The 23,833-nt window shown below is 44.9% G+C and overlaps 1 protein-coding gene across 2 annotated transcripts in view; it reads left to right on the top strand.

The window, feature by feature from the left end:
* CCT7 (chaperonin containing TCP1 subunit 7) overlaps positions 1–23,833 on the top strand; it is a 1,331,840-nt gene that overhangs the window by 1,227,894 nt on the left and 80,113 nt on the right. For both annotated transcript variants that reach the window (XM_044064044.1, XM_044064045.1), the window contains one exon: positions 20,485–20,691. In XM_044064044.1, the coding sequence (XP_043919979.1) occupies positions 20,485–20,691 (207 nt within the window). The remainder of the gene's footprint in view (positions 1–20,484; positions 20,692–23,833) is intronic.

A 23,833-nucleotide genomic window follows, 5' to 3' on the forward strand; every position in this document is an offset into this window, starting at 1 on the left:
TCTACTCCTTCAGCTTCTCCTCCTGTGGATTTTTCTTTTTCAGAGACCCCTCACTCCATGAGAGAGCATTTTAAATGGGAAGGTCAGGACTTCTCTGATTCCAGGAAAAGGCTTAGGGAATTTTTGTTTTTACCCCAGCATAGGCCTTTGGCTATACCTCCTGTTCTAAATGTGGTGGAAGATGTATTTGCAGAGGCTTCTCTTAATCCTGATTCTTTGCCTCCTGCTCCTGTTAAACCGGATAGGTATTACAGGGTACCTGAAGCTCATAAGTATCTTTTTAAGAGTCCTAGGGCAGACCCTGAAACTGTTAGCCAGGGGCCTAAGGGTGTTAAGGCTTCTGTTGTCAAGAATCCGGTTCCTGCAGATAAAGAGGCCAGGGCTTTGGATAGATGGGGAAAGAAAGTTTATACTTCTTCCACTCTAGCCATGAGAGCTTTGAATTGCCAGTTTCACATGTTGAAATATCAAAATTATCTCCTTTCACAGTTGAAATCTAAGGTTGATGCTCTGGCGGAAGGTATTGATTGTAAAGAGTTACAAGATTTAGTGCATGTTTCTGAACAGGTGGGTAAGCACTCTTTGCAATGTGGTTTTGATGCTGTGCAGGCCTCGTCCAGGGTGGCTGCCACTGGGTCAGTCCTTCGCAGGCATGCCTGGCTGCGGGATCAAAATTTATCAGACAGGACAAGCCAAGGATGATTTTGATAGCTCCAGATTGGCCTCGGCAGCACTGGTACCCATTACTGAGAAGTCTAGTGCGGAAGCCTCCATGGCCTTTGCCTTTGATTCCACATCTGTTGTCCCAGGAGGACAGTCATTTGCTCAATGTCAAACTTCACTCTCTTCATCTAACAGCCTGGCATATTCTGTTTTGAACCATAGAGGGTCTCAACTTCCACAACAAGTTTTGAATGTGATTTTGGAAGCTAGAAGGCCTAGTACAAGGAAAGTGTATGCAGATAAATGGAAGAGATTTTTGTTTTGGAGTGCAGCTAAGGATTTGGATGTTTCTGAGCCTGATTTAAGTGTGGCTCTTCAATACCTTACGGAGTTATTAGACAAAGGTTTGTCCTTCTCTTCTATTAAGATTCATGCTGCAGCAATTTCTGCTCACTACGACTGTGACCCACCATTGTTTTCTCATCCTTTGTTCAAGCAATTTCTTAGAGGGGCAAAGAATATAAGACCCCCACGAAGGGCTCCTACTCCTGCTTGGGATCTCAATTTTGTGTTGGAGAAACTCACTCTACAACCTTTTGAGCCTGCAGCTACTGCTGAGTTGAAATATTTGTCATGGAAGACTGCTTTTTTGTTGGCCATTACCTCTGCAAGAAGGGTTTCTGAATTGCAGGCCCTTATGGCAGTTGAGCCTTTCTTAATTTTCCATAAGGATAGGGTATCTTTACGTACTAATCCTTCCTTTATGCCTAAAGTGGTTTCTAGTGTGGCTTTAAACCAAACTATTCATTTTCCTACTTTTTATGCAAATCCCCAAAATAAAGGGGAAAAGATTTTGCACACTTTAGATGTACACAGGCAGTTGCGATATTATTTGGACAGAACTAAAGGGTTCAGGCAATCTCAGCAGTTATTAGTTTCTTTTGCTTTGTGCTCTCAGGGCAAGCCCGTGTCAAAACAAACTATTTCTAAGTGGATTGGATTTTGCATTGCTTTCTGTTATTCCCATCATGGCAAAGAGATTCCAGCTGGGATTAGGCCTCATTCCACTAGGGCTACTGCCACTTCAACAGCTTTTTGAGGGGTGGCAACTAAGGATATTTTGGAGGCAGCCACTTGGAGTTCAGTGCATACCTTCTCTAGGCATTACCACCTTCCATTGTACTCTAAATCCAGGGCTGGGTTTGCCACTGCTGTGTTGCAGGGCATTCTGGCAGCTCCTGCTTCATTATAGTTTAGCCATCCTCCCTTACCTCTGCTTTGGGATTCTACCCAAGTGTTAGGACTGCAGCAATGTGAGATGAAGAACATAGTACAGTTTTGTACCTACCATAAATGTAGATGTTCGAAGATCCACATTGCTGCAGTCCAATTTACCCTCCCTCCTTCCCCTCTGTAGTTTGAGGTGGTTGTGGGGATTGGGTTATCCATCTGAGGTATATTGTGTTTATTGTATATATTGTATATTTTGTACATATTCTTGGTGTTAGGCTGGTTGGTTGTTTAGCTGTTGCCTATGGGTTTTGACCTTTTTCTTTAGGGTCTTCTGACATCTGGGGCAAGAAAAGACTGAGGATATGACGTCGGTCATGCGCATTTGTACCCTGACGTTCTGATGTCAGTCAAATGCGCCCCGACCGACGTCAGCCTTATACTCTGATATTCGGGCCGACCGAGGGACAGCGGACTACCCAAGTGTTAGGACTGCAGCAATGTGGATCTTCGAACATCTACATTTATGGTAGGTACAAAACTGTACTTTTTTCAGGGCTACAGGTTCCACTTTCACACCCTTCCAAAGACAAAAGGTATGCCAGACCTGCCAAACAATCAGTGGGCAGAGGCACAAAAGCAAATCTCATCTCTCATGGACATGAGGGCTATTCAGCGAGTACCACAGCAAGAGCAGGGACAAGGATTTTACTCGAGACTTTTCTTGGTACCCAGAAAGGACAAAGCCTGGAGACCAATACTGGACCTGTCTATTCTAAATATTTTTCTGGACGTTCCCAAATTCAAAATGTTGACACTGCAACAGCTTCTGTCCATGCTGGGCAAGAAGACTTGGCTTGTAAATTTGGACCTCAGAGGCATACCTGCATGTCCCAATCAGACAATCTTGCAGAAGATACCTCAGATTCATAGCTGGCTCAATGCACTACCAATTCTCTGCACTGCCCTTTGGCTTATCTACTGCACCCAGGGTCTTCACAAAATGCCTGGCACCAGTAATTGCATTTTGCAGACAAAGAGGAATTTGAATATATCCCTACTTGGACGACTGCCTTATTCAAGCAGAGAGCAAGGGCATTCTACTAAAGCATCTGGTGTTTGTAAAAAGATTACTAATTTGCCTAGGGCACACAGTAAACGAAAAGAAATCAAAATTAGTGCCCTCACAAGAGATAATATTCCTGGGTGCAAGCTTAAATACAACTGCCCAGATCGCTTATCTCACGCCAGACAAACAAAGGCAACTGACTTCTTACTTCAAAAAGATAGCAACAAAGACCCAGTTACCTGCAAGAAAAATTCTGCAGGCTTTGGGCTTCATGGCATCCTGCATTCTGCTAATTCCATATGCAAAATTGCATACGAGGAAGCTACAATGGTACCTAAAAAGTGTTTGGACTCAACATTGCCACAGCCTGGAAACATTGATTACCCTCATTCCCTGCCTGCAACAGGAGATGTTCTTCGTTCCACATTGCTGCAGTCCTTACTATTGGGTAGTCCGCTGTCCAGTCGGCCACTAACAACAGATGCGTCGGATTACGCCTGGGGGCCCACATGACAGGGTACTAATGCGCATGACCGGCCATATCCTCAGTCTTTTTGCGCATGGTCCGATGCAGAAGCAGTTTTAGTGTGCAGGCTGGCGTTCTGAAATATTTTTGAAACCGGAGTTTCAGACCGAATCAGAGTTGGCTAAGTACCCGCTGGGAACATTTTGGTTTTTTCTTGCCTCAGTATTTAACCGGATGTCAGAAAAGTGAATAACTGTATTTCTTGTGGGAAACAGATACCTCATAGGGATTACCATACCTTGTGTATACCTTGTTTAGGGCCTGAGCACGGCGTTGTTGGATGCCGCTCTTGTGCTAGGTTTAACAAACGCACTATTAAGAGGAGGTTAGACTGTGCCAGGTTAGTGTTTGGGAAGCGTTGCAATTATAAAATGCCGCCGGATGCTCCGACGCCCGCCGCCCAAGAAGCGCAAGGACAAAACAGCGAAGCCTAGGGTTGATGAACCGGCAGTCCCGGACGCCGGTTCTTTAGAAGGCTCAGTGGAGCCAGAGGTTTTGCCAGGGGTTTCTATGGAGTCTCAGGCAGAAACTTTACTGTTACAGGATGTGCCTTCTCAGGAGGTAGGCCAGGCTGAGGGGCTTCTCAGGTAACTGTTCTTCCCTCTCGTCGCAAGGTAGTTAGAGCCTCTCCTTCTGTTGCCAAAACTTCTTTGAGAGGTAGGCCAAGTTCAGCTTCAGTGGGGCTTCTCCTAGCATTTCGGGTTCTGTACCTAAGAAACATATGCTTAAAATGGCAGAAGATTTGATTACTATGATTAGAGGTTCTATGCCCCTCCTGATAAGAGGCCTAGGGTGGAACCGAGTTTGATAGTTTTGAACAGTGTTCAGAGGCTTCTGAGTCTTCTGCGGAAGATTTGCAGGAGTATCCTCCTTATTCTGATTCTGATGTGGATGATTCCACTCCTACAGCTTCTCCTCCTGAGGATTTCTCATTTTCAGAGACTCTGCATTCCATGAGGGAGCACTTTAAATGGGAAGGCCAGGATTACTCTGATTCCAGGAAAAGGCTTAGGGAATTCTTGTTTTACCCCAGCATAGGCCCTTAGCTATACCTCCTGTGTTGAATGTGGTGGAAGATGTTTTGCAGAGGCTTCCCTGAACCCTGACTCTTTGCCTCCTGCTCCTGTTAAACCTGATAGGTACTATAGGGTGCCAAGCTCATAAGTATTTGTTTAAGAGTCCTAGGGCGGACCCAGAAACTGTTTCTCAGGGGCCTAAAGGTGTTAAGGCCTCTGTGGTTAAAAATCCTGTTCCCACTGATAGAGGCAAGGGCTTTGGATAGGTGGGGAAAGAAAGTGTATACTTCTTCCACTCTAGCCATGAGAGCGTTGAATTGTCAGTTTCACATGCTAAAATATCAAAATTTTCTCCTTTCACAATTGAAATCTAAGGTGGATGCTTTGGAAGGTATTGAGTGTAAAGAGTTGCTGGATTTGGTTCATGTGTCTGAACAAGTGGGTAAGCATTCTTTGCAATGTGGTTTTGATGCTGTACAGGCCTCCTCGAGGGTGGCTGCCACTAGTTCTGTTCTTCGCAGGCATGCCTGGTTGAGGGATCAGAATTTAGCTGAGCATGTTAAGACAAGGATTTTGGATGCTCCTTTACAGTCTGATGTGTTGTTTGGTTCGCCTGTGGAAGCAGTTTTAAAGAAAATGGAGGACAAAGCTAAGTCTATGCAAACTGTTAAAGATTTTTGCAGGTGCAGCCACCGAAGTTTAGTAGAAATTGGCCTGCTAAGGGGTGGACATATCCTGCTTATGATTCCCAGTCTAGGGGTAGGTCTAGACGTGGTAGGGGCAGAGCTCAAGGTTCTTTTAGGCCTAGAACAGGAGTTCACCTGCTCAGACTTCTGGTGAGGGCAGGGTCAGTCCTTTCAAACAGACCCAATGACCTGCCTTTTCAGCTGCCAGTAGATTCTCGCCTGGCAGCTCCTTTGGGAGGAAGACTGTCTCTTTTCAAAGAAAATTGGGATTTAATTACTCAAGACAGATGGGTGTTGGATATCATTCACCACGGTTACAGGTTTTATTTCCATACATTGCCCCTTTCAAAGGCATGCCAGACGTTCCTCCTCCACAAAGAAAAGAGGCTCACAAGCAAATTTCTCAGTTACTCCAGATGGGGCCATTCAGCCAGTCCCTGTATCAGAAAGGGGCCTAGGATTTTATTCTCGCCTGTTCCTAGTACCAAAGAAGGGGAACACGTGGAGACCAATTTTGGATTTATCTCTCCTCAACACTTATCTGGACATTCCCAAGTTCAAGATGTTGACGTTACAACAGCTTTTACCTCTGCTGGGCAAAGATCACTGGATGGTAACTTTAGATCTCAAGGAAGCTTACCTTCATGTGCCTATAAGGCTAAGTTGCAGGAAGTATCTGCGGTTTCGAGCTGGAAATTCTCATTATCAGTTCTCTGCATTGCCCTTTGGCTTATCTACTGCCCAGAGTATTCACAAAGGTTCTGGCTCCAGTGATAGCTTACTTCAGGCTACAAGGAATTCAAATCTATCCTTACTTGGACGACTGCCTGATTCTGGCTCAAGAAAAGGAAGACCTTCTACAGCATCTGGAATATGTTATAGCAGTGCTAAGATGCCTAGGGTATTCTGTGAACGAAATAAAGTCCAGTCTAGTACCCTCTCAAGACATGTGCTTTCTGGGTGTGAGACTGAATACAGCAGCCCAGATGGCCTTTTTAACCCCGGACAAACAAAAGAGTCTATCACTTTACTTCCATCAACTATCTCATCAGTCCGTGCTGACTGCAAGGACAGTCCTTCAAGCATTAGGGTTCATGGCATCTTGTATTCTGGTGCTTCCCAATGCCAAACTGCATATGAGGAAGCTACAATGGTATCTCAAAATGTATGGACACAGCACTGCCAGGATTTGGACACTGTCATTCAAATAATACCTTGCCTTCAAAAAGAATTTTGTGGTGGGCTCAGGAATGTCACCTAAACAAGGGACTCTCTGTGACCCGCCAGAGGCGAGTCAGATTTTAACGACAGATGCCTCGGACATTGCTTGGGGAGCTCATCTAAATGGAAAGTGGATACAAGACAAGTGGCCTGCCAGACTACAGCATCTACATATCAACATGAAGGAGATGTTAGCAGTCCAGTTTGCATTAATGGCTTTCAAGGAGTTACTTCTTCCAGGGCAGGTGTTGATTCTAACAGACAACACAACTGTCATGTGGTACATCAACAAGCAAGGGGAACACATTCTTATCCTCTATGCAGGCAAGCAATGATTTTATGGGAGACTCGCTAAGCTTGCAACTAACTCTTCAGGCAAGGTTTCTGCCAGGAGCACAGAACTCCTTAGCAGATGTGTTAAGCAGACATATCATGGATCCCCACGAGTGGAAACTGGATCTTCATGTATTTCAGAAATTGACAGTGTCATGGGGAACTCCAGACATAGATCTGTTCGCTTCTCCACTAAACCACCAGCTGCCAAAGTTTTGCACAAAGGGGTTTCATCACACAGCTTGGAAAGTGGATGCTCTGTCTTTCAGTTGGAAAAACCTTCATGTGTATGCCTTTCCACCTCTGCCTCTTCTTCCAAAGGTGCTATTAAAAGTCAGACAAGACAAGCCAAGGATGATTTTGATAGCTCCAGATTGGCCTCGGCAACACTGGTACCCACTACTAAGGAGTCTGGTAAGGAAGCCTCCATGGCCTTTACCTTTGATTCCTCATCTGTTATCTCAGAAGGACGGTCATCTGCTCAATGTCAAGCTTCACTCTCTTCATCTAACAGCCTGGCATATTCTGTGTTGAAACACAGCAGGTCTCAACTTCCTCAAGTTTTAAATGTGATTATGGAAGCTAGAAGACCTAGTACAAGGAAAGTGTGCAGAAAAATGGAAGAGATTTTTATTTTGGAGTACAGCAAAGAATTTGGAGATTTCTGAGCCTAATCTGAGTGTGGCTCTTCAATATCTTACTGAGTTATTGGACAAAGGTTTGTCCTTCTCTTCCATTAAGATTCATGCTGCAGCAATTTCAGCTCACTATGATTGTGACCCACCATTGTTTTCGCATCCTTTGTTCAAGCAGTTTCTTAGAGGGGCAAAGAATATAAGACCCCCATAGAGCTCCTACTCCTGCTTGGGATCTCAATTTTGTGTTGGAAAACTTACTCTACAACCTTTTGAGCCTGGCTACTGCTGAATTGAAATACTTGTCATGGAAGACTGCTTTTCTGTTGGCTATTACTTCTGCAAGAAGGGTGTCTGAGTTGCAGGCCCTTATGGCAGTAGAGCCCTTTTGATTTTCCATAAGGACAGGGTATCATTACGCACTAATCCTTCCTTTATGCCTAAGGTGGTTTCTAGTGTGGCTTTAAACCAAACTATTCATTTGCCTACTTTTTATGCAGACCCCAAAATAAAGGGGAAAAGATTTTGCACACTTTAGATGTACACAGGCAATTGCGTTATTATTTAAGCAGGACTAAGGATTTTAGGCAGTCTCAGCAGTTGTTTGTTTCTTTTGCTTTGAGTTCACAGGGCAAGCCTGTGTCAAAACAAACTATTTCTAGGTGGATTGGGTTTTGCATTGCATTTTGTTATTCCCATCATGGCAAGGAGATTCCAGCTGGGATTAGGCCTCATTCCACTAGGGCTACTGCCACTTCAACAGCATTTCTAAGGGGTGGCAACTAAGGATATTTTGGAGGCAGCTACTTGGAGTTCAGTGCATACTTTCTCTAAGCATTATCACCTTCCTATCTACTCTAAGTCTAGGGCTGGTTTTGCCACAGCTGTTTTGCAAGGCATGTTGTCAGCTCCTACTTCTTTATGATTTGCCAGCCTCCCTTACCTCTGCTTTGGGATTCTACCCAATAGTAAGGACTGCAGCAATGTGGAACTAAGAACATAGTACAGTTTTGTACCTACCATAAATGTAGATGTTCGAGGATCCACATTGCTGCAGTCCAATTACCTCCCTCCTTCCCCTCTGTGTTTAGGGGTGGTTGTAGGTGAGGTTATATGTTGATATTTTGTATATATTTTTTTTGTATATATTGTACATATTTTGGTGCAGGTATTTTGGGCCTTGTCTTTTTAGGGTCTTCTGACATCTGGGGCAAGAAAAGACTGAGGATATGACGTCGGTCATGCACATTAGTACCCTGACGTACTGACGTCAGTCTAATGCGCCCTGACCGACGTCAGCCATATACTCTGGTATTCGGGCCGACTGGACAGCGGACTACCCAATAGTAAGGACTGCAGCAATGTGGATCCTCGAACATCTACATTTATGGTAGGTACAAAACTGTACTTTTCGATGGTGGGCACTGGCCTGTCACCACAACAAGGGACAGCCATTCACTTTACCCACAGCCAGGCAGACACTAACAACAGATGCATCGGATTACGCCTGGGGGCCCACATGACAGGAAAATGTATTCAGGGCACATGGCCCACAAGCCAAATGCATCTTCATATCAATCAAAGAGATGCTAGCTGTACAGAATGCCTTGACAGCCTTCAAGGACCTGCTCCATCCAGGACAACTGTTGATAAAGAAGGGCAATACTACAGTCATGTGGTACATAAACAAGCAAGGGGGCACACATTCCTACCTCCTCTGCAGACAAGCCATGACTTTGTTGAACACAGCATTGACTTATCAAGTGCACCTGCAAGCACAATTCCTGCCAGGAAAGACAAATACTCTGGCAGACGAACTAAGCAGAAACCTCATGGACCCTCACAAGTGGAAACTAGATCCACAAGTTTTCAGCATAACAAGGAAATGGGGATGCCAAGACATAGATCTATTTGCCTTCCCTTACAACTGCCAACTATAGAGATTTTGCACAAGGATTTATCACTAACAATCATGGAAGGTGGATGCCCTATCTTTCAGCTGGAAAACCCTTACAGTATATGCCTTTCCTCCACTGCCTCTCCTCCCCTAGGTACTCCTAAAGGTCAGACAAGAGAAGCCAAAAATGATACTGATTGCCCCAGACTGGCCACACCAGCACTGGTATCCAATCCTAAAGAGCCTGTCCCAAGGCCCAGCCTGGACTTTACCTCAAATCCCTCATCTACTGACCCAACAAAGCAGTCAGATCCTGCACAGCCAACTCAGAACCTTAAATCTGTCTGCATGGCGGATAATATAACCACTCAGAACACACCTCTCTCTAAAGTAGTTATGGATGTTAATTTGAAGGCCTGGAGGCCCAGCACCAGAAAGTCTTATGCAGAAAAATGGAAAAGATTCTGTGCTTGGAACCAGGCACAAGGAATTGGCACGCTTGTTCCAAATATTCCTCAGATTTTGCGATACCTAACTGAGATGCTGGACAAAGGCCTATTCTTCTCATCAATTAAGATCCATGCCTCTGCCATTTCAGCTCATTACAATACGGAACCGCCTAATGTTAAGTTGTCAATCTCGCCTTCATTCTTGCTGGATGGGTTCGGAGCCGATCCTCGGCTCCGACTCGGCACACTAAAAAGCTCGAGAGCTAATTCCACCGGCTCAAGGCTCCCCTATATCCCACAATGCTAGGCGGTAACTACTCAGATCTCGTTTGCCGCTATAGCTGACGAGGTGCTTCTCTACCGGCTCAGGCAGGTTAGTTTAAAAACTTTAACTTGGTACTTCAAAAACTCTTTTATTTTTATAGATTTAGCCCCTGTTAGTGTTTATTACTATAGATTTCTCGACTCCTTCCTTTTTTGTCGAGTATTTATTGTTTTTTCCTTTTCCCCTTCTCCCTTTCTTAGGCCTTTGGCCCTCCCCTTCCCAGTCCTAGTGACTAAAGTTATTCTACTTTAAGGGCTTGAGTGTGTGTGTGTTTTTTTTTTTTACATAGCCTTTAATTTTTGACTAAATAATTTTTTATTCAGAGTGTGTCTGTGTGTGTGCATTGTGTTAGACATTTCTCGATGTCGAAGGAAAAGGTCTCGGGCTTCAAGAAGTGTGATTCGTGCTGTCAGAAAATGTCTCTGACAGACGGTCACACTTCTGGTGTCTATTGCCTGGGGCCTGTGCACCTGCAGGACTCATGTGCTGTATGTCATGGCTTCAGCCCTCGAGTCCTGCAGGAGCGTAAAAACAAACTTATCTTACGAGGTTTGTTGAAACCTGAAGGTCCCCCGACTCAGTCCAGTTCGGGCAAACCTTCTAGGGCTCCGAAACAGTCGACTCCTGCTTTTGAGTCGACTGTACAGGTGGCTAAACAGGTCCCGACATCGGCTCCGGCTGGAGCCGATGTTCTTGGGCCAGAGACTATTACCTCGGCTCCGGCTGGAGCCGAGGCTGTTAAGGCTTCATCGGCTCCGATACCATCGGAGCCACATGCAAAAAAGAGGTCAAGATCCCCTTCTGGATCTACCTTTACTATCACTTCGGCTCCGGCTGGAGCCGAAAAGAGTAAATCCCCATCGGCTCCGATACCATTATCGGAGCCATCTTATAGGAAGAGATCCAGGTCTCCTTCTGTTGGTTCCATACATTCGGCACCGGGATCTCCTCTCCTTTCGGAACGGAGCCACAAATCACATTCCTCTCGGTCTTCCAAGTTGTCAGACCATGATTTACAGAGGGTGGTGAGTAGACTTCTCAAGTCCGAGGCACTAGCCCAAATGCTCCATAGCCCGACTCATCAGTCTTTGGCTATTCCAGTCCCTCAATATATTCCTCCTCCGACTCCTTCGAGTTCGGAGCCGAAGCTTGTTGGACCTATCACTGTCGGTGCGTCTGATCCGATACCATCGTATTCGGCTCCGTCGTCCGCTCCGATCTCCTCTTTGGAGGGATCTCGGCGCCGGGCTTCCATCGTCGGCTCCGAGGGGGCGAGTGGCATCGGACCCTTGTCCGACCCCGTTCTCCCTCTCGGAGCTTCGGCGCTGGTGAGTTCGGCTCAGACATCGGCTTCGGAGCCGTCTCTGTCGGTGCCGGGAGGGGTTCTTGTCTCTTCGGAGCGAGGGCCTCGGACCTTGCCTGACAGGGATGCCTTTGAGGTCATGCGGAGCGTGCTAGAACCGGGTTCTGCCCCGCAGTTGGTTCCTTCAGCTCCTCCTTCTACAGTGCCTGCGGAGATTTCTGCTCACCCCCTTGTTTTACACCGTAGAGAACCAACTCCTCAAGTTTCCCCATTGGGAATTTCCTCCTCTTCCGAGGTCTCTCCTGACCCTGCTGGAGATCCCCCTAGGAAGAGGCAGTGCAAGAGGAAGCACATTGACTCCCCTGAGTCTATCACCTCTGACACTGACTTGGAGGAATCCGAAGGGTCCCCACGTTCCCCCTCTGAAGATGTCTCCTTTGCAGACATCCTAGAGATTCTCAAACAGAGGGGAAATTGGCCAGCCCTAAACCCTTCGGAGGATGAGTCGGTGTATCTTGAGGCGTTTGGTTCTCGCCCTTCTACCTCCTGGGTGTCCCCTCCCTTTGACCCCCTTATGGAAGTGGTGTCAAGGAAGGCGTGGACGGCTCCTGACTCAGTGGAACCTACCCCGAGGAGACCATCCAAATTCATCACGGCTCCTTCAGACAAACAATTTTTTTCCAAAGGTGTCCCGGTTGATGCTATGGTGGTGGCTGCGGCCACAAAGAAGGAACTAGCTGATCCTTCTGTTCCTGTCCATCCTCCTAATAAAGATTCTAGGACCATGGACAGGTACGGCAAGCGGATGTTTTCATCAGCGACCTTTTCTATGCGGTCGCTGAACTACTTATGCCATTTCACCCGTCTCCAAAGAGATTTGCTCAAGGATATGGGTGAATTGATGAAGGATCCTACAGCTGAGGGGTTCAAAGACACAATGAACTCCCAGTTGGCTACCCTAAATTCAATAGTGAACTCCTCCATGCGGCTGGTTTCTTACGCAGCAGATGGAGCGAGTAGATCTGCAGGCACAGGCATTGCATTACGAAGGCACGCCTGGATGCGGCTGTGTAATTTTGCGGACCCTTTCAAGGCGTCCTTCACCAACTCCCCCTTTGACGGATCATCTTTGTTTGGTCCACAGGTGAAGGATACATTGACCAGGTGCGAGGTGGAAGGTAAGACTCTCTCTGCCGTAGGAGTCCGTTTTTCCACCCCTTCTAGACCCTATCCCAAGGGTCAGAGGGGAGGAAAGATGTGGTTTCGCAAACAATCTCAGGGAGTCTCATCTGACGCACAAGGTCGTTTCCCCTCTAGAGGCAGAGGGGGGAACAATAATCGACGCCGCCCCAGAGGCAGAGGAGGTCCGCAAAACCAGGGTAGCAGAGAAGTGTTCTCTGACAAACCCTTTCAGCACCCCTGAGGGGCTGCCCGGCTGTCCGCCTTCGGAGGCAGTCGGGGGAAGATTATCGCTGTACCCAGAAGCCTGGCTTTCCCTAACTCAAGACAAATGGGTACAGTCGATCATATCCGAGGGTTACAAAATTCCCTTTATTCACGTCCCATCTCAACCAAAAAAATCCCTTCCAGATGTTCCACCCGGTCTAAGGGAACAAGCAGCTTTGGAAATTTCAAAGCTACAATTAAAAAGAGTCATCCAACCAGTCCCAGCAGACCAGCAAGGATCCGGAATCTACTCCAAATTCTTTTTGGTACCAAAAAAAACAGGGGACTGGAGACCCATTCTAGATCTCAGTCGTTTAAACAAGTTTGTCAAAAAAACAAAATTCCGGATGGTCACGCTACAGTCCATCCTACCCTTCTTGGGTCAGGACAATTGGATGTGCTCTATAGATCTTCAGGACGCGTACTATCACATCAAAATGAACCGGCGCTCCAGGAGATATCTCCGCTTCAGGCTAGGAGCCAGTCACTATCAGTTCAGAGCCCTGCCCTTTGGTCTCACTACAGCCCCCCGAGTGTTCACCAAATGCATGGCAGTGGTCACGGCTCACTTGAGGCGCCACGGATTCCAGGTGTTTCCATATCTGGACGATTGGCTCCTTGCGGCCACCACCAGGCATCAGCTTTTACTATCCAGAAATTTCACCGTGCAAACCTGTCAAGCTCTAGGCATATCAATAAATTTCGAAAAATCTGCCTTGTCGCCTTGTCAGTCTATTACTTTCATAGGCGCCAAATTAGATACGCAGACTCTTTCGGCAACGCTCACAGAGCAGAGGGTTTTAGACATTCGAAACCAAGTTTCTCTACTTTTGAATTTGGTCAAAGTCAAAGTCAGACTGGTGTTAAAGGTATTGGGACTCATGGCGGCAGCTATTCCTCTTCTTCCCTTAGCTCGCTTTTACATGAGAATCCTCCAGTGGATGCTCTTCACCCAATGGTCTTTTCAGCGACTCCCGATGTCCCATTCCATACTGATCACTCAAGTATGCAGAAACCAGCTATCTTGGTGGGTCACGTCACCTCAACTTCTCCAAGGAAGACCCTTCTCTCTCCCCCCTCCAGTTGCCACGTTGACAACAGATGCCTCCCTGATCGGGTGGGGGGGGCATTATCAGGGCAGGACAGTCCAGGGCACATGGCAACCATTCGAGTGCCACTTGCACATAAATGTCTTAGAGATGAGAGCGGTGCTTCTAGCGTTGCAAGCCCTACACGACTCTCTTCCCATAGGGACTATTGCAATTCAGACGGACAACATGTCCGTGGTGTGGTACATCAACAAACAAGGTGGAACCAGGTCAGACCCTTTATGTCGAGAAGCACTCAGACTTTGGCAATGGGCGATCTCCTCTCAACGTTTTCTGACGGCAACGCACATCCCCGGGAAATCCAACGTCATTGCAGACAGATTGAGCAGAGCAATTCTCATGCCACACGAGTGGTCTCTAAAGACGTCAATTCTAGAGGAGGTATTTCTAAGATGGGGTCATCCTTGCTGCGATCTTTTTGCTACTCCCCAAAACAGCAAGTGTCAAGACTTCTTCACGCTTTTCCCGTTACCAGGCCAACCCACCAGAGACGCTCTAGTCCACGATTGGCCCCGGGGACTTCTGTATGCTTTTCCCCCCTTTCCATTGATACCTCGTCTAATTCAGAAAGCCATCGCGTTGAGAGTGACCATGATCCTCATTGCCCCTTACTGGTCTCGACAGATATGGTTCCCCTTTCTTCGTTACCTTTTGGAGCAGCCTTGGCATCTGGACCCAGTACCAGACCTGATTACCCATCAGTCGGGTCAGCTGCACCAATCTCTGTCTTCCCTAAACCTCACAGCATGGTTTCTCCAATTCCTACCTTAGCCAGGCTTCCCTCAATATCTCGCTCGGTCAGAGATATATTGATAGCCTCTCACAAATCCTCTACCCGGAAGATTTATACTAGTAAATGGAAACGTTTTTCCTGTTGGGCATCATCGAAAAACATTGATCCTTTTACTGCATCTATCCAATCCATTTTAGACTTCCTGGCGGAACTTTTCACTTAGGATCTTCTGCGTCAACCATCAGAGTTCAGTTGGCTGCCATTTCTAATTTTCATGTCGGGGTTTCAGAATCCAGCATAATGGCTCACAAGCTCTGTAAGGCCTTTCTAAGAGGTGTATTTCTCCTCAAACCTCCGATCAAAGACCCTCCACCTCAATGGGATTTAAACTTGGTTCTGGCGTCTTTGATTCTTCCCCCCTTTGAACCTGCGGCTTCATGTTCTCTGAAGTTGCTTTCCTGGAAGACACTTTTTCTGGTGGCCATTACTTCAGCGAAAAGAGTTTCAGAATTACAAGCCCTCTGCAGTCGTCCTCCTTACCTACTTTTTCACAAAGACAGAGTATCTCTCCAGACGAACCCCTCCTTTTTGCCAAAAATCTCCTCTCAAGTTAACCTAAACCAGGTTATTGATCTCCCCGTCTTTTTCCCTAATTATTCAAATAGATCAGAGCAAAAGCTGCATTTTTTGGATGTTCATCGCCAACTGAGATATTACTTAGACAGAACTAAACATCTCAGGAAATCTGATCAATTGTTTCTGTCATATGCAGAAGGAAGGCTAGGCCTTCCAGTTACCAAAGTGTCTCTGTCTAGATGGTTAACTTCTACAATTACCTTCATCTATGAGATTAGACATCAGAAATTACCCTCAAGACCTAGAGCTCACTCAACCAGGGCATTAGCTACATCCATTGCCTTTCAGGACAGGTTGCCAATAGACTCAATCTGTGCAGCAGCCACATGGGCTTCTCCTCATACATTCATTTCACATTACAAATTGGACATGGTTTCTAGAAGCCGTGCCAATTTTGGTTCCACTGTTCTCAAGAGTCTGTTCCGATAGGCCACCGGGATAAGGTGCTAGGGACGGTCCCATCCAGCAAGAATGAAGGCGAGATTGACAACTTAACATTAAGAAGTTATGTACCTACCATAACGTTCCATGTTAGTTGTCTTCTTCGCCTTCTTTCTTAGGCCCCTCCCTCCTTCCCCAAGCCTGGACAGACCGACAGGAATTGTTTTGTGTTTCTTATTCCGAATCTTGTTATTCCATATTGCAGTCTAGTATTGCTTGGTATAGCTACCAAACGAGATCTGAGTAGTTACCGCCTAGCATTGTGGGATATAGGGGAGCTTCGAGCCGGTGGAATTAGCTCTCGAGCTTTTTAGTGTGCCGAGTCGGAGCCGAGGATCGGCTCCGAACCCATCCAGCAAGAAAGAAGGCGAGAAGAAGACAACTAACATGGAACGTTATGGTAGGTACAGAACTTCTTATTTTTTCACATCCACTACTAAGGCAGTTCCTCAGAGGGGCCAGAAACATAAGACCTCCAAGGAGAGCACCGATACCTACATGGCACCTCAATTTTGTTTTGGAAAAACTCACACTGCCTCCTTTTGAGCCAGCCAATACAGCCGAGATAAAATTCTTATTATGGAAAACAGCTCTGCTCCTAGCAATAACTTCAGCAAGAAGAGTCTCAGAGTTACAGGCATTAATGGCTGTGGAACCATTTATTATTTTCCATCCAGACAGGGTTTCTCTAAGGACGAACCCAACATTTATGCTTAAGGTGTAGTGTCCAGTGTGGCTCTTAAACCATTCATTTGCCTACTTTTTATCCAAACCCACAGAATAAAGGGGAGAGACTTCTGCATTCTTTGGACATACACAGACAGTGAAGAAGAAAACTGGTCGGACTACCACGATAAAAGTATAAAATATAATTTATTGGATAACAAACAGATAAGCGCTTTCATGTACTCTTCTGGTACGCTTCATCAGATCTAGTTTAAAAACATACACAGACAGCTGCGCTTTTACTTGGACAAAACTAAAGCTTTCAGAAAGACTGAGCAACTTTGAATGGCATATGTTGCAGGATCACAAGGAAAGGCTATCTCAAAGCAGACTGTTTCAAAATGGATAGGCCACTGCATTCGTTTCTGCTATTCGCAACGTGGCAAATCAGTGCCTAAGGGCATTAGGCCACACTCAACCAGAGCAGCAGCCACTTCAGCAGCCTTCCTCAGAGGAGTACCAACCAAGGATATTTTGGAGGCTGCAACTTGGACTTCAGTGCACACGTTTACAAAGCACTACCACTTACCTCTTTACTCTAAATCCAGAGCAGGCTGTGCCACTGCAGTTCTGCAGAGCCTCATAGCCACTCCTAATTCTCTTTAGACCCAGCCACCCAACCTCAGCTTTCGGATTCAACCCAAGTGTAATGACTGCAACAGTGAAACACGATGAACATAGTACAGTTGTTTACCTACCATAAATGTAGATGTTCGAGTGTATTCACTGTTGCCGTCCAGGTTACTCACCCACCATCCCCCTTTCTTTGCTTGGACTCATCTGTACTTCTCTATTCCATACAACCTATGTGGTGTATTTGCTTGTAGATGAAGGTAGTTTTTATGTTAGTGCATGCTTTTTTGTAAGCAATATTTTTAGCCTACCCTTTTGGGGGCACCTGACATCTGGGGCAAGAAAAACTGAAGTAAATGGCATTGGCTGCATCTTATATACCCCTGGTGCACTGACGTCATGGAAGAGGCGACAGCAACCGACGCCGGACCAGGACTTTGGAATTCAGGCCGACTGCGGGTAGCCTGCCAGCAGGATAACCCAAGTGTAATGACTGCAACAGTGAATACACTCTAACGTCTACATTTATGGTAGGTACACAACTGTACTTTTTCTAGTTGGTACCATCAACTTAACCAGCATTCATTCAGGGCTAGTCACTCTGTGGTTTTAGAATGTGAGAGTTACCGTACAGTGGCCTTTCTTACTCCTCCAAGCTTCATTTATTTCTGTTTCAGCATGTCTGCCCGTGGATCCTCCTCTTTCAGTGTATTCTCATGTCAAAATGTTTTTGAAAGGGGTTCTGCATAAGAGACCTCCAAGAAAACTGGTGGCCCTTCTTTGGGATCTTAATTCTCTTAGAGAAGTTAACACTTGGTCCATTTGAACTAGCTAACCTTGCTGATGTGAGGCTCTTAAGATTGAAAATACCCTTCCTGCAGAGTCAGAGCAGTCAGTAAAAGTATCCAAGTTGCAAGCTCTTGTAGTGAGTAGACTCCATCTCATTTTCCACAGAGATCGGTTTTGTTTGAGAGCTAATCCTCCTTTTATGCCTAAAGCGGTATCCAGGTATATTTTGAGCCAAACTATCCATCTTCTAGTTTTATTCCCTGTTAAAAATAAGGGAAAAGGGATACCCCATACCTTGGTTGTCCACAGACAACTCTGGTACTGTCTTACCAGAACTAAATCTTTCAGATCTTCTGATCAATTATTAATTTCGTGTTAAGAAGGGGAAACTTCTGTCAAAACAGCCAACTTCCAAAAGGTTGTCTAAGGCTGTTACCTTTTGTTATACTCACCATAGCAAAAAGCCTAGTGTACCAGGAGCTTGGCTTCATCTGTGGCTTTTTGAAAACTGTTGGATTCTAGAAGTATTCTAGAAGTTGCAACTTGGTCCTATGTACATACTTCTACAAGGCAGTATCAGCTCGATTCCTTCTCTACTATTAGATTGACTCTGCTAGGACCATTCTCCAGGGACAGCTGGACTGGTCTCTTTCCACCTCCCAAATTTAGTAAGCTAGGGTAATCTATCCATAATGCTAATGCTACTGCAGTAGTGATCAATATGTTGAACATAGTATTGTTTTGCAAGTAAACTTGTATAACAGTAGATGTTCAAATTAGACTGTTGGAGTAGCTGCTCTTTCTCCCCATTCTCTCTTTTGGTGTGTTGTTTATGTCAGGGTGTGGATATTTATTTATTTTTTTATTCCTGACATTGCCCATTCAGTACGCAGCCTCTCTCTGTTGGCATGAACCTCTCAAGAGCTTGGCATGCAAATGTGACTTTTTATTCAGCTCTGCTTGAGCGGACAGACTGGGTGAGTGGAAGGTGCTCTGAAGCTTTAGAAACTGGCTGGCTGTTCCATCGTATGCAGGATATAACCCATATAGCCAAGGTTACTGCAACAGTAATTTTCAGCATCTACTGTTATAGTAAGTTTACTTACACAACTGCACTTTCACTCTTCTCCAGCTGGTTGTTGTAACAATGGGCTGACTACTGTAGTTGAATCACACCAATGTTGGCTTTGTGTGCCAGGTTTGCACTGTCATTTGACCTACTTTTCACACACAAACCCCTACCCTTTTTATTCCTAAAAGTGAAGAGTTATATATGAGCTCAACCAGCATTAAATGGTAGCTGAGGTGGGTAGGTGCTATTAGCCTTCCTACAGCTCACCCCTCCCCCAGCATGATCACATCAACATCTGTTATTACATGATCCTGTGACTTGTAGGACCTTCCAGTGATGTATGCTACCTGCACTTTTTGCTTCTCCATTGACTCATTGTTGCTGTGAAAAATAACACATTCCATGAAGGCGGTTAAGCCACTGATTGTGTCCAGAACTGTAGCCATTTTCCGATCTGCACCCCTTAAAGAGCAAAAGTGTAGCAAACTGCTTGTGGCTTCTACAGTTTATTGCACACACACACAGTGCCATAGCAGTTCAGTCCTGACCACAAATATTCAATAGTGGCATTCACTTCTAAATGCCAGTAATGTACTTAAGACAGATTGCATTTGACTGCCATGCCCCCTAATGTTTTACTCCTTTGGAGGCTGCTCATACACCCCACCCAGACTATGCATGTGGTTATGTCCTGCCCTTCTGCCAAGCCTCCAGTAACCTTGCAGTTTGTCATAGCCTTGTGTTGGCAGGATCTATATTAAATCAGCAAACACTTAAAAAAGCGAACGCTGATTTATCGACCCCATGTAAGCAAAAGCTTACAATCCCAAACACTTGGGGGACAGCGATTTTTTTTTTTTTTTTTTTTTTTTTTTCCCCAGGGAAAGAAATCGCTGTTCCACAAAAAAATAAATAAATAAAAAATAAAAACTAACATTACGTAAAGTGGGGGGCTTCATCCCCCTACTTAAATGTACCAACTCAGACATCACACTACAGTGAGGAAAACGGCAGAATAACTGAGGCAGCCAAGCAATTTCTTTCCCAAGGAAAGAACTCACTTATATGCCGTTTTGCTGTTTTGTGCTTTCAAGTTCGATCAAGACGTATTTGAAGGATTGCGTCTTCGATTGTATAATAGGAGCCCTGTTGGCAGCATGAGAGACTCCCTGCCCTTGTGCTAGTGATTTGTTAAATGCCAAAAATTAAAGCAAAGGGCAGATGTTTACGCTTAACAGTATGACTCTTAGTCACACTTCCAAGGAAAACCAAATTAGTACTTTAGTGACACTTCAGTTTTGGTTCATTCACAATAGGAGAAAGTTTAAAAGGGTTGGAGTTGCTTAGAGGCACTGGTGAAAAGGATACCCCAGAAAATTATTGGTAACGAAACCAGACTTAAAAGTATTTGGTCGTGCTTATAAGAAAATCTCACAAAATAAATATTTTAAAGATGTAGTAGTAGTTTGCTTTGGCAATCTTTTTATATACGTGTATTTGATGATTTGAATTTTCACTTAATCCAAGTTCTATAATTTAGATTGCTTCTGTTTTATTACATAAAAAGTTGTGATTTGCTCAGAGTTGTTACTTTTGCTATTCCCAGAATGACTCTGTTGTTGCTGGTGGTGGTGCTATCGAGATGGAATTGTCCAAATATTTAAGAGACTATTCTAGGACTATCCCTGGAAAACAGCAGCTTCTGATTGGAGCATATGCTAAAGCTCTTGAGATTATTCCTCGCCAGCTGTGCGATAATGCAGGTTTTGACGCTACTAACATTCTTAACAAACTAAGAGCGAAGCATGCACAGGTACGTTTTTCTTGAAGCTTGTTGCCTATTATGGTTATTTTGAATTGGTAGTGCTTGACATTACTTTGTTTAAAAGCAGATGTTGTTTCAGCTGTCTCAGTTCTATGCTGTGTACTTTGTTTTGAAGTAGTTTAACTGAAAGTTTTCTGAAACCATGTGAATCTATTGCTGTTTTTCAACTATGTTGCAGTGAATGTTCATATTGTAATTTATTCATGTGTGTTTTGTTCTACGTACACACACACACACACACACTTTTTTTTTTTTTTTTTTTTTTTGCTCCATACTGAAAAGTTGCACAACTGTTTTGGACGTTTTGAACTTCCTAGTCTTAATGTCTAATTTTTCTTAAGAAGTACTTGAACAAGAGTCTGTTTTTGTTGGTGTGTTTATGTTCAGCATTTAAGTTACTGTTGTAGTAGCCGAAGTTATGTGGGTTATATTCTCATTTAGGATATGACCACCAGCCAACTTTAAAAGCTTTAGGGCACCTTCCACAGTTATTGACTTGAGCAGAGGCAGTTTTAGCGCCAAAAGCTTTAGAGCTTTCTTGCCACCAAAGTGCTTAGCCTTTGCAGGCTTTGTGGAATTGACTGCTGGCTAGCAAGTCTTTCAAGGGTGGGCAGACGAGTTCCCTTCTGGGGAAATCCTTCCATTGCATTACCTTTCTGTGAATAGTTTTTGAAGCTGATATTTTTATGCTAGGAAATGTTTTCTTTTTGGGCTGTCATATTACTGAAGTGATTTTTACTTTTGCAATGCTTGTGTGGACATGCTAGGTAAAAATGTTTTTTAGTTGTATTCTACATGTTTGTATGTGTGGGATGAGATTTGATGTTTTTTGTATCTGTAAGGGAAAATTTCACCTCAGAACCAAATATTTCTAGCTCAGGCTTTGCTACCTACCTGAGGTCTGTTTCCTGTCTTGAACATGAAGCAGTTGTCAGTCTCTGCAATTTCCGCATCCCCTATCAGAAAGAAAAAGAAACTTGTGTCCGACCGGCACTGTCACTGCTTCAGATGCTGGTGGGTAATTCTGCTGTGGCCAATTCTGGAACCTCTGACTATCCATCTTTTATTCCTGGTCCTTCTGGTGTAGCTCCTCAGGAGGCTTCTAATGACTTAGGAGATGGTCACGTCCTCTGCAGTGGTATGGTTGCCGTCATCTGGCAAAGGAGAACCATTGTCTTTGGACTTGGAGGGGCTGGGGATGCAGGTGTAGGTTTTCCACTTAGTGCATGGAGTATGGTTCCTGATTCCCCGGCTAGAGTCTCCCAGGAAGAAAAAGCAGAAACTTAAAGTATTTCTTCTCTCATTTCTTGAACTGTGGACAGGGAAGACTTGTAATTTGCAAAATGAATACTCTTCACTTTTCATATGTTAAATCCTGGTTTCTCTCATGGACTGGTAATGATTACCATTCAGGTGAGCAGGAGAAGGGAAGGGGAGTGTGATTCTTCATATTCAATCTGGTCTTTCCCATATGTCTCAGTTATTGGGTATATCTAATCCGATGCTGGCAACTCAGACTTTTGAATTCAGGGTTCAGGCTTCTCCACCTGCCCACAATTCCCCACCACCATCACATTTCCTCAGAACTCATTTGCCACTTGAACTAGCCAGAAGAGGTCTGCAGGCTCAGCTCAGATTTCTCATTAGTGCTTCTTTATTGAGGTAAGTGGATTTCTTGTTATCTAAATACCCTTTTTACTTTTGTTATTGTAGCTTTCTTGTACTTTCCTAGGTACAGACTTTCACTGTTTTTTTTTTTGTTGTGTTTGGTTTTGCCTTGTATTTTGTATGTTCCCACCTTTTGTCATTGTCCTCTCCCTTGCCCTTCTGGGGGAAAAAAGAAAGAAAATGTTATTTCCTTGATAATACTGTCAATTGACAGAAAATACTGACAACAAACTATATTTGGGAGATAGTGGCTAGATTCTGTACTTTCATATAGTGTTCATAGGTTAGGTACTAGGCTATTGGCCCTAGGGCCTATATAAGCCTAGCCAAAGGTGCCCTGGCTTTCGCCACCCAAGAAAATTATTTTCCTGTGCCACTGTCGAGCAGAGCCACAGAAGTGATCCCTGGGGTGAATTTCCCATCTCCCATTCAATCATCTTATAGCATGGTGTTACTGTTGTCCTTTTTTCCCCTAGCAATTATGGACAAGTCACCAGGGTTTTAAAAATCCCCCAGGATCCGCATACTAAATGTGTTTTATGCCTGGAGTCCACTCATCTCAGGAGGAATGTCAGGTCTTATGCATCCTTTGGACTGCTGGCTCTTTTGCACTAGCAAAGTTAGTTGTAAAAAGCCTTCTCCCTACTTCCACTGGAAGATTGGCCGCCTCCTTGTTGGTTTTTCCCTTGTTAAAAAAAACGGGGGGGTATGAAAAAAGCCAAAAGACAGAAATGCAGAGAGAGGGAGAGGTAGAAGAAAAAGGAAGGAGAGAGAGGGGTAATGTAAATGAGTCTAGGAAGAGGTTTATGTATCCTTCAGGGGCTGTATGTCCAACTCCAGGAATTTCTAAGTCTTTGAATCTGGGACCTTTTTCATCAGGGCCAGATAGTCAAGTCCTCTTTTATTGAAGCCTTGATTTTCCCCAGCGCTGACTACCCCTTGGCTCCACTCTTCTACTCTTCCACCCAAGAGGTCTTTTCATAGGACCTCCAGCTACCATAGATGGCTTCTTCATTCAGGTTAGTACAGTCATCAAGTAGTTTATCCGAGGCTGGTGTGGACAGAATGATGTGGACATTTGTGAGGACTGTGGTATAGGTGGCAGTCATCTTGGTTACCCTTCTCCTAGGGTGCTGGGGCCAGGCCCTTCTACCAGCCAGTTAATTTCTCCTTCCTTGAGCAGACCTTCTGATCCTGTGGTTCAAGATCACATAATTTACCATGGGGATCCTTTGTTGGAACTGATAGACTGGAAGTCTTCAACTCCAACAGCGTTCTTTACATGCTCAACCCTAGCATCAGATCTCAAGGGGTGGAGTCCTAGAGAAGAGAGCACAGCGAGTGGAGGATTGGGGTTGACTCAGACTTTTGGATCCATCCTAGTGTCTTGATGTTAGCTCTACTCCATTGTCTGGTTCTGAGCTGAGCTGAGCCAAACCATATCTCATGAGGACATTTTGTC

The sequence above is a fragment of the Protopterus annectens genome, chromosome 2.part2, assembly GCF_019279795.1.
Source record: "Protopterus annectens isolate FY-2018-M chromosome 2.part2, PAN1.0, whole genome shotgun sequence".
Classification (NCBI taxonomy): Eukaryota; Metazoa; Chordata; order Ceratodontiformes; family Protopteridae; genus Protopterus; species Protopterus annectens.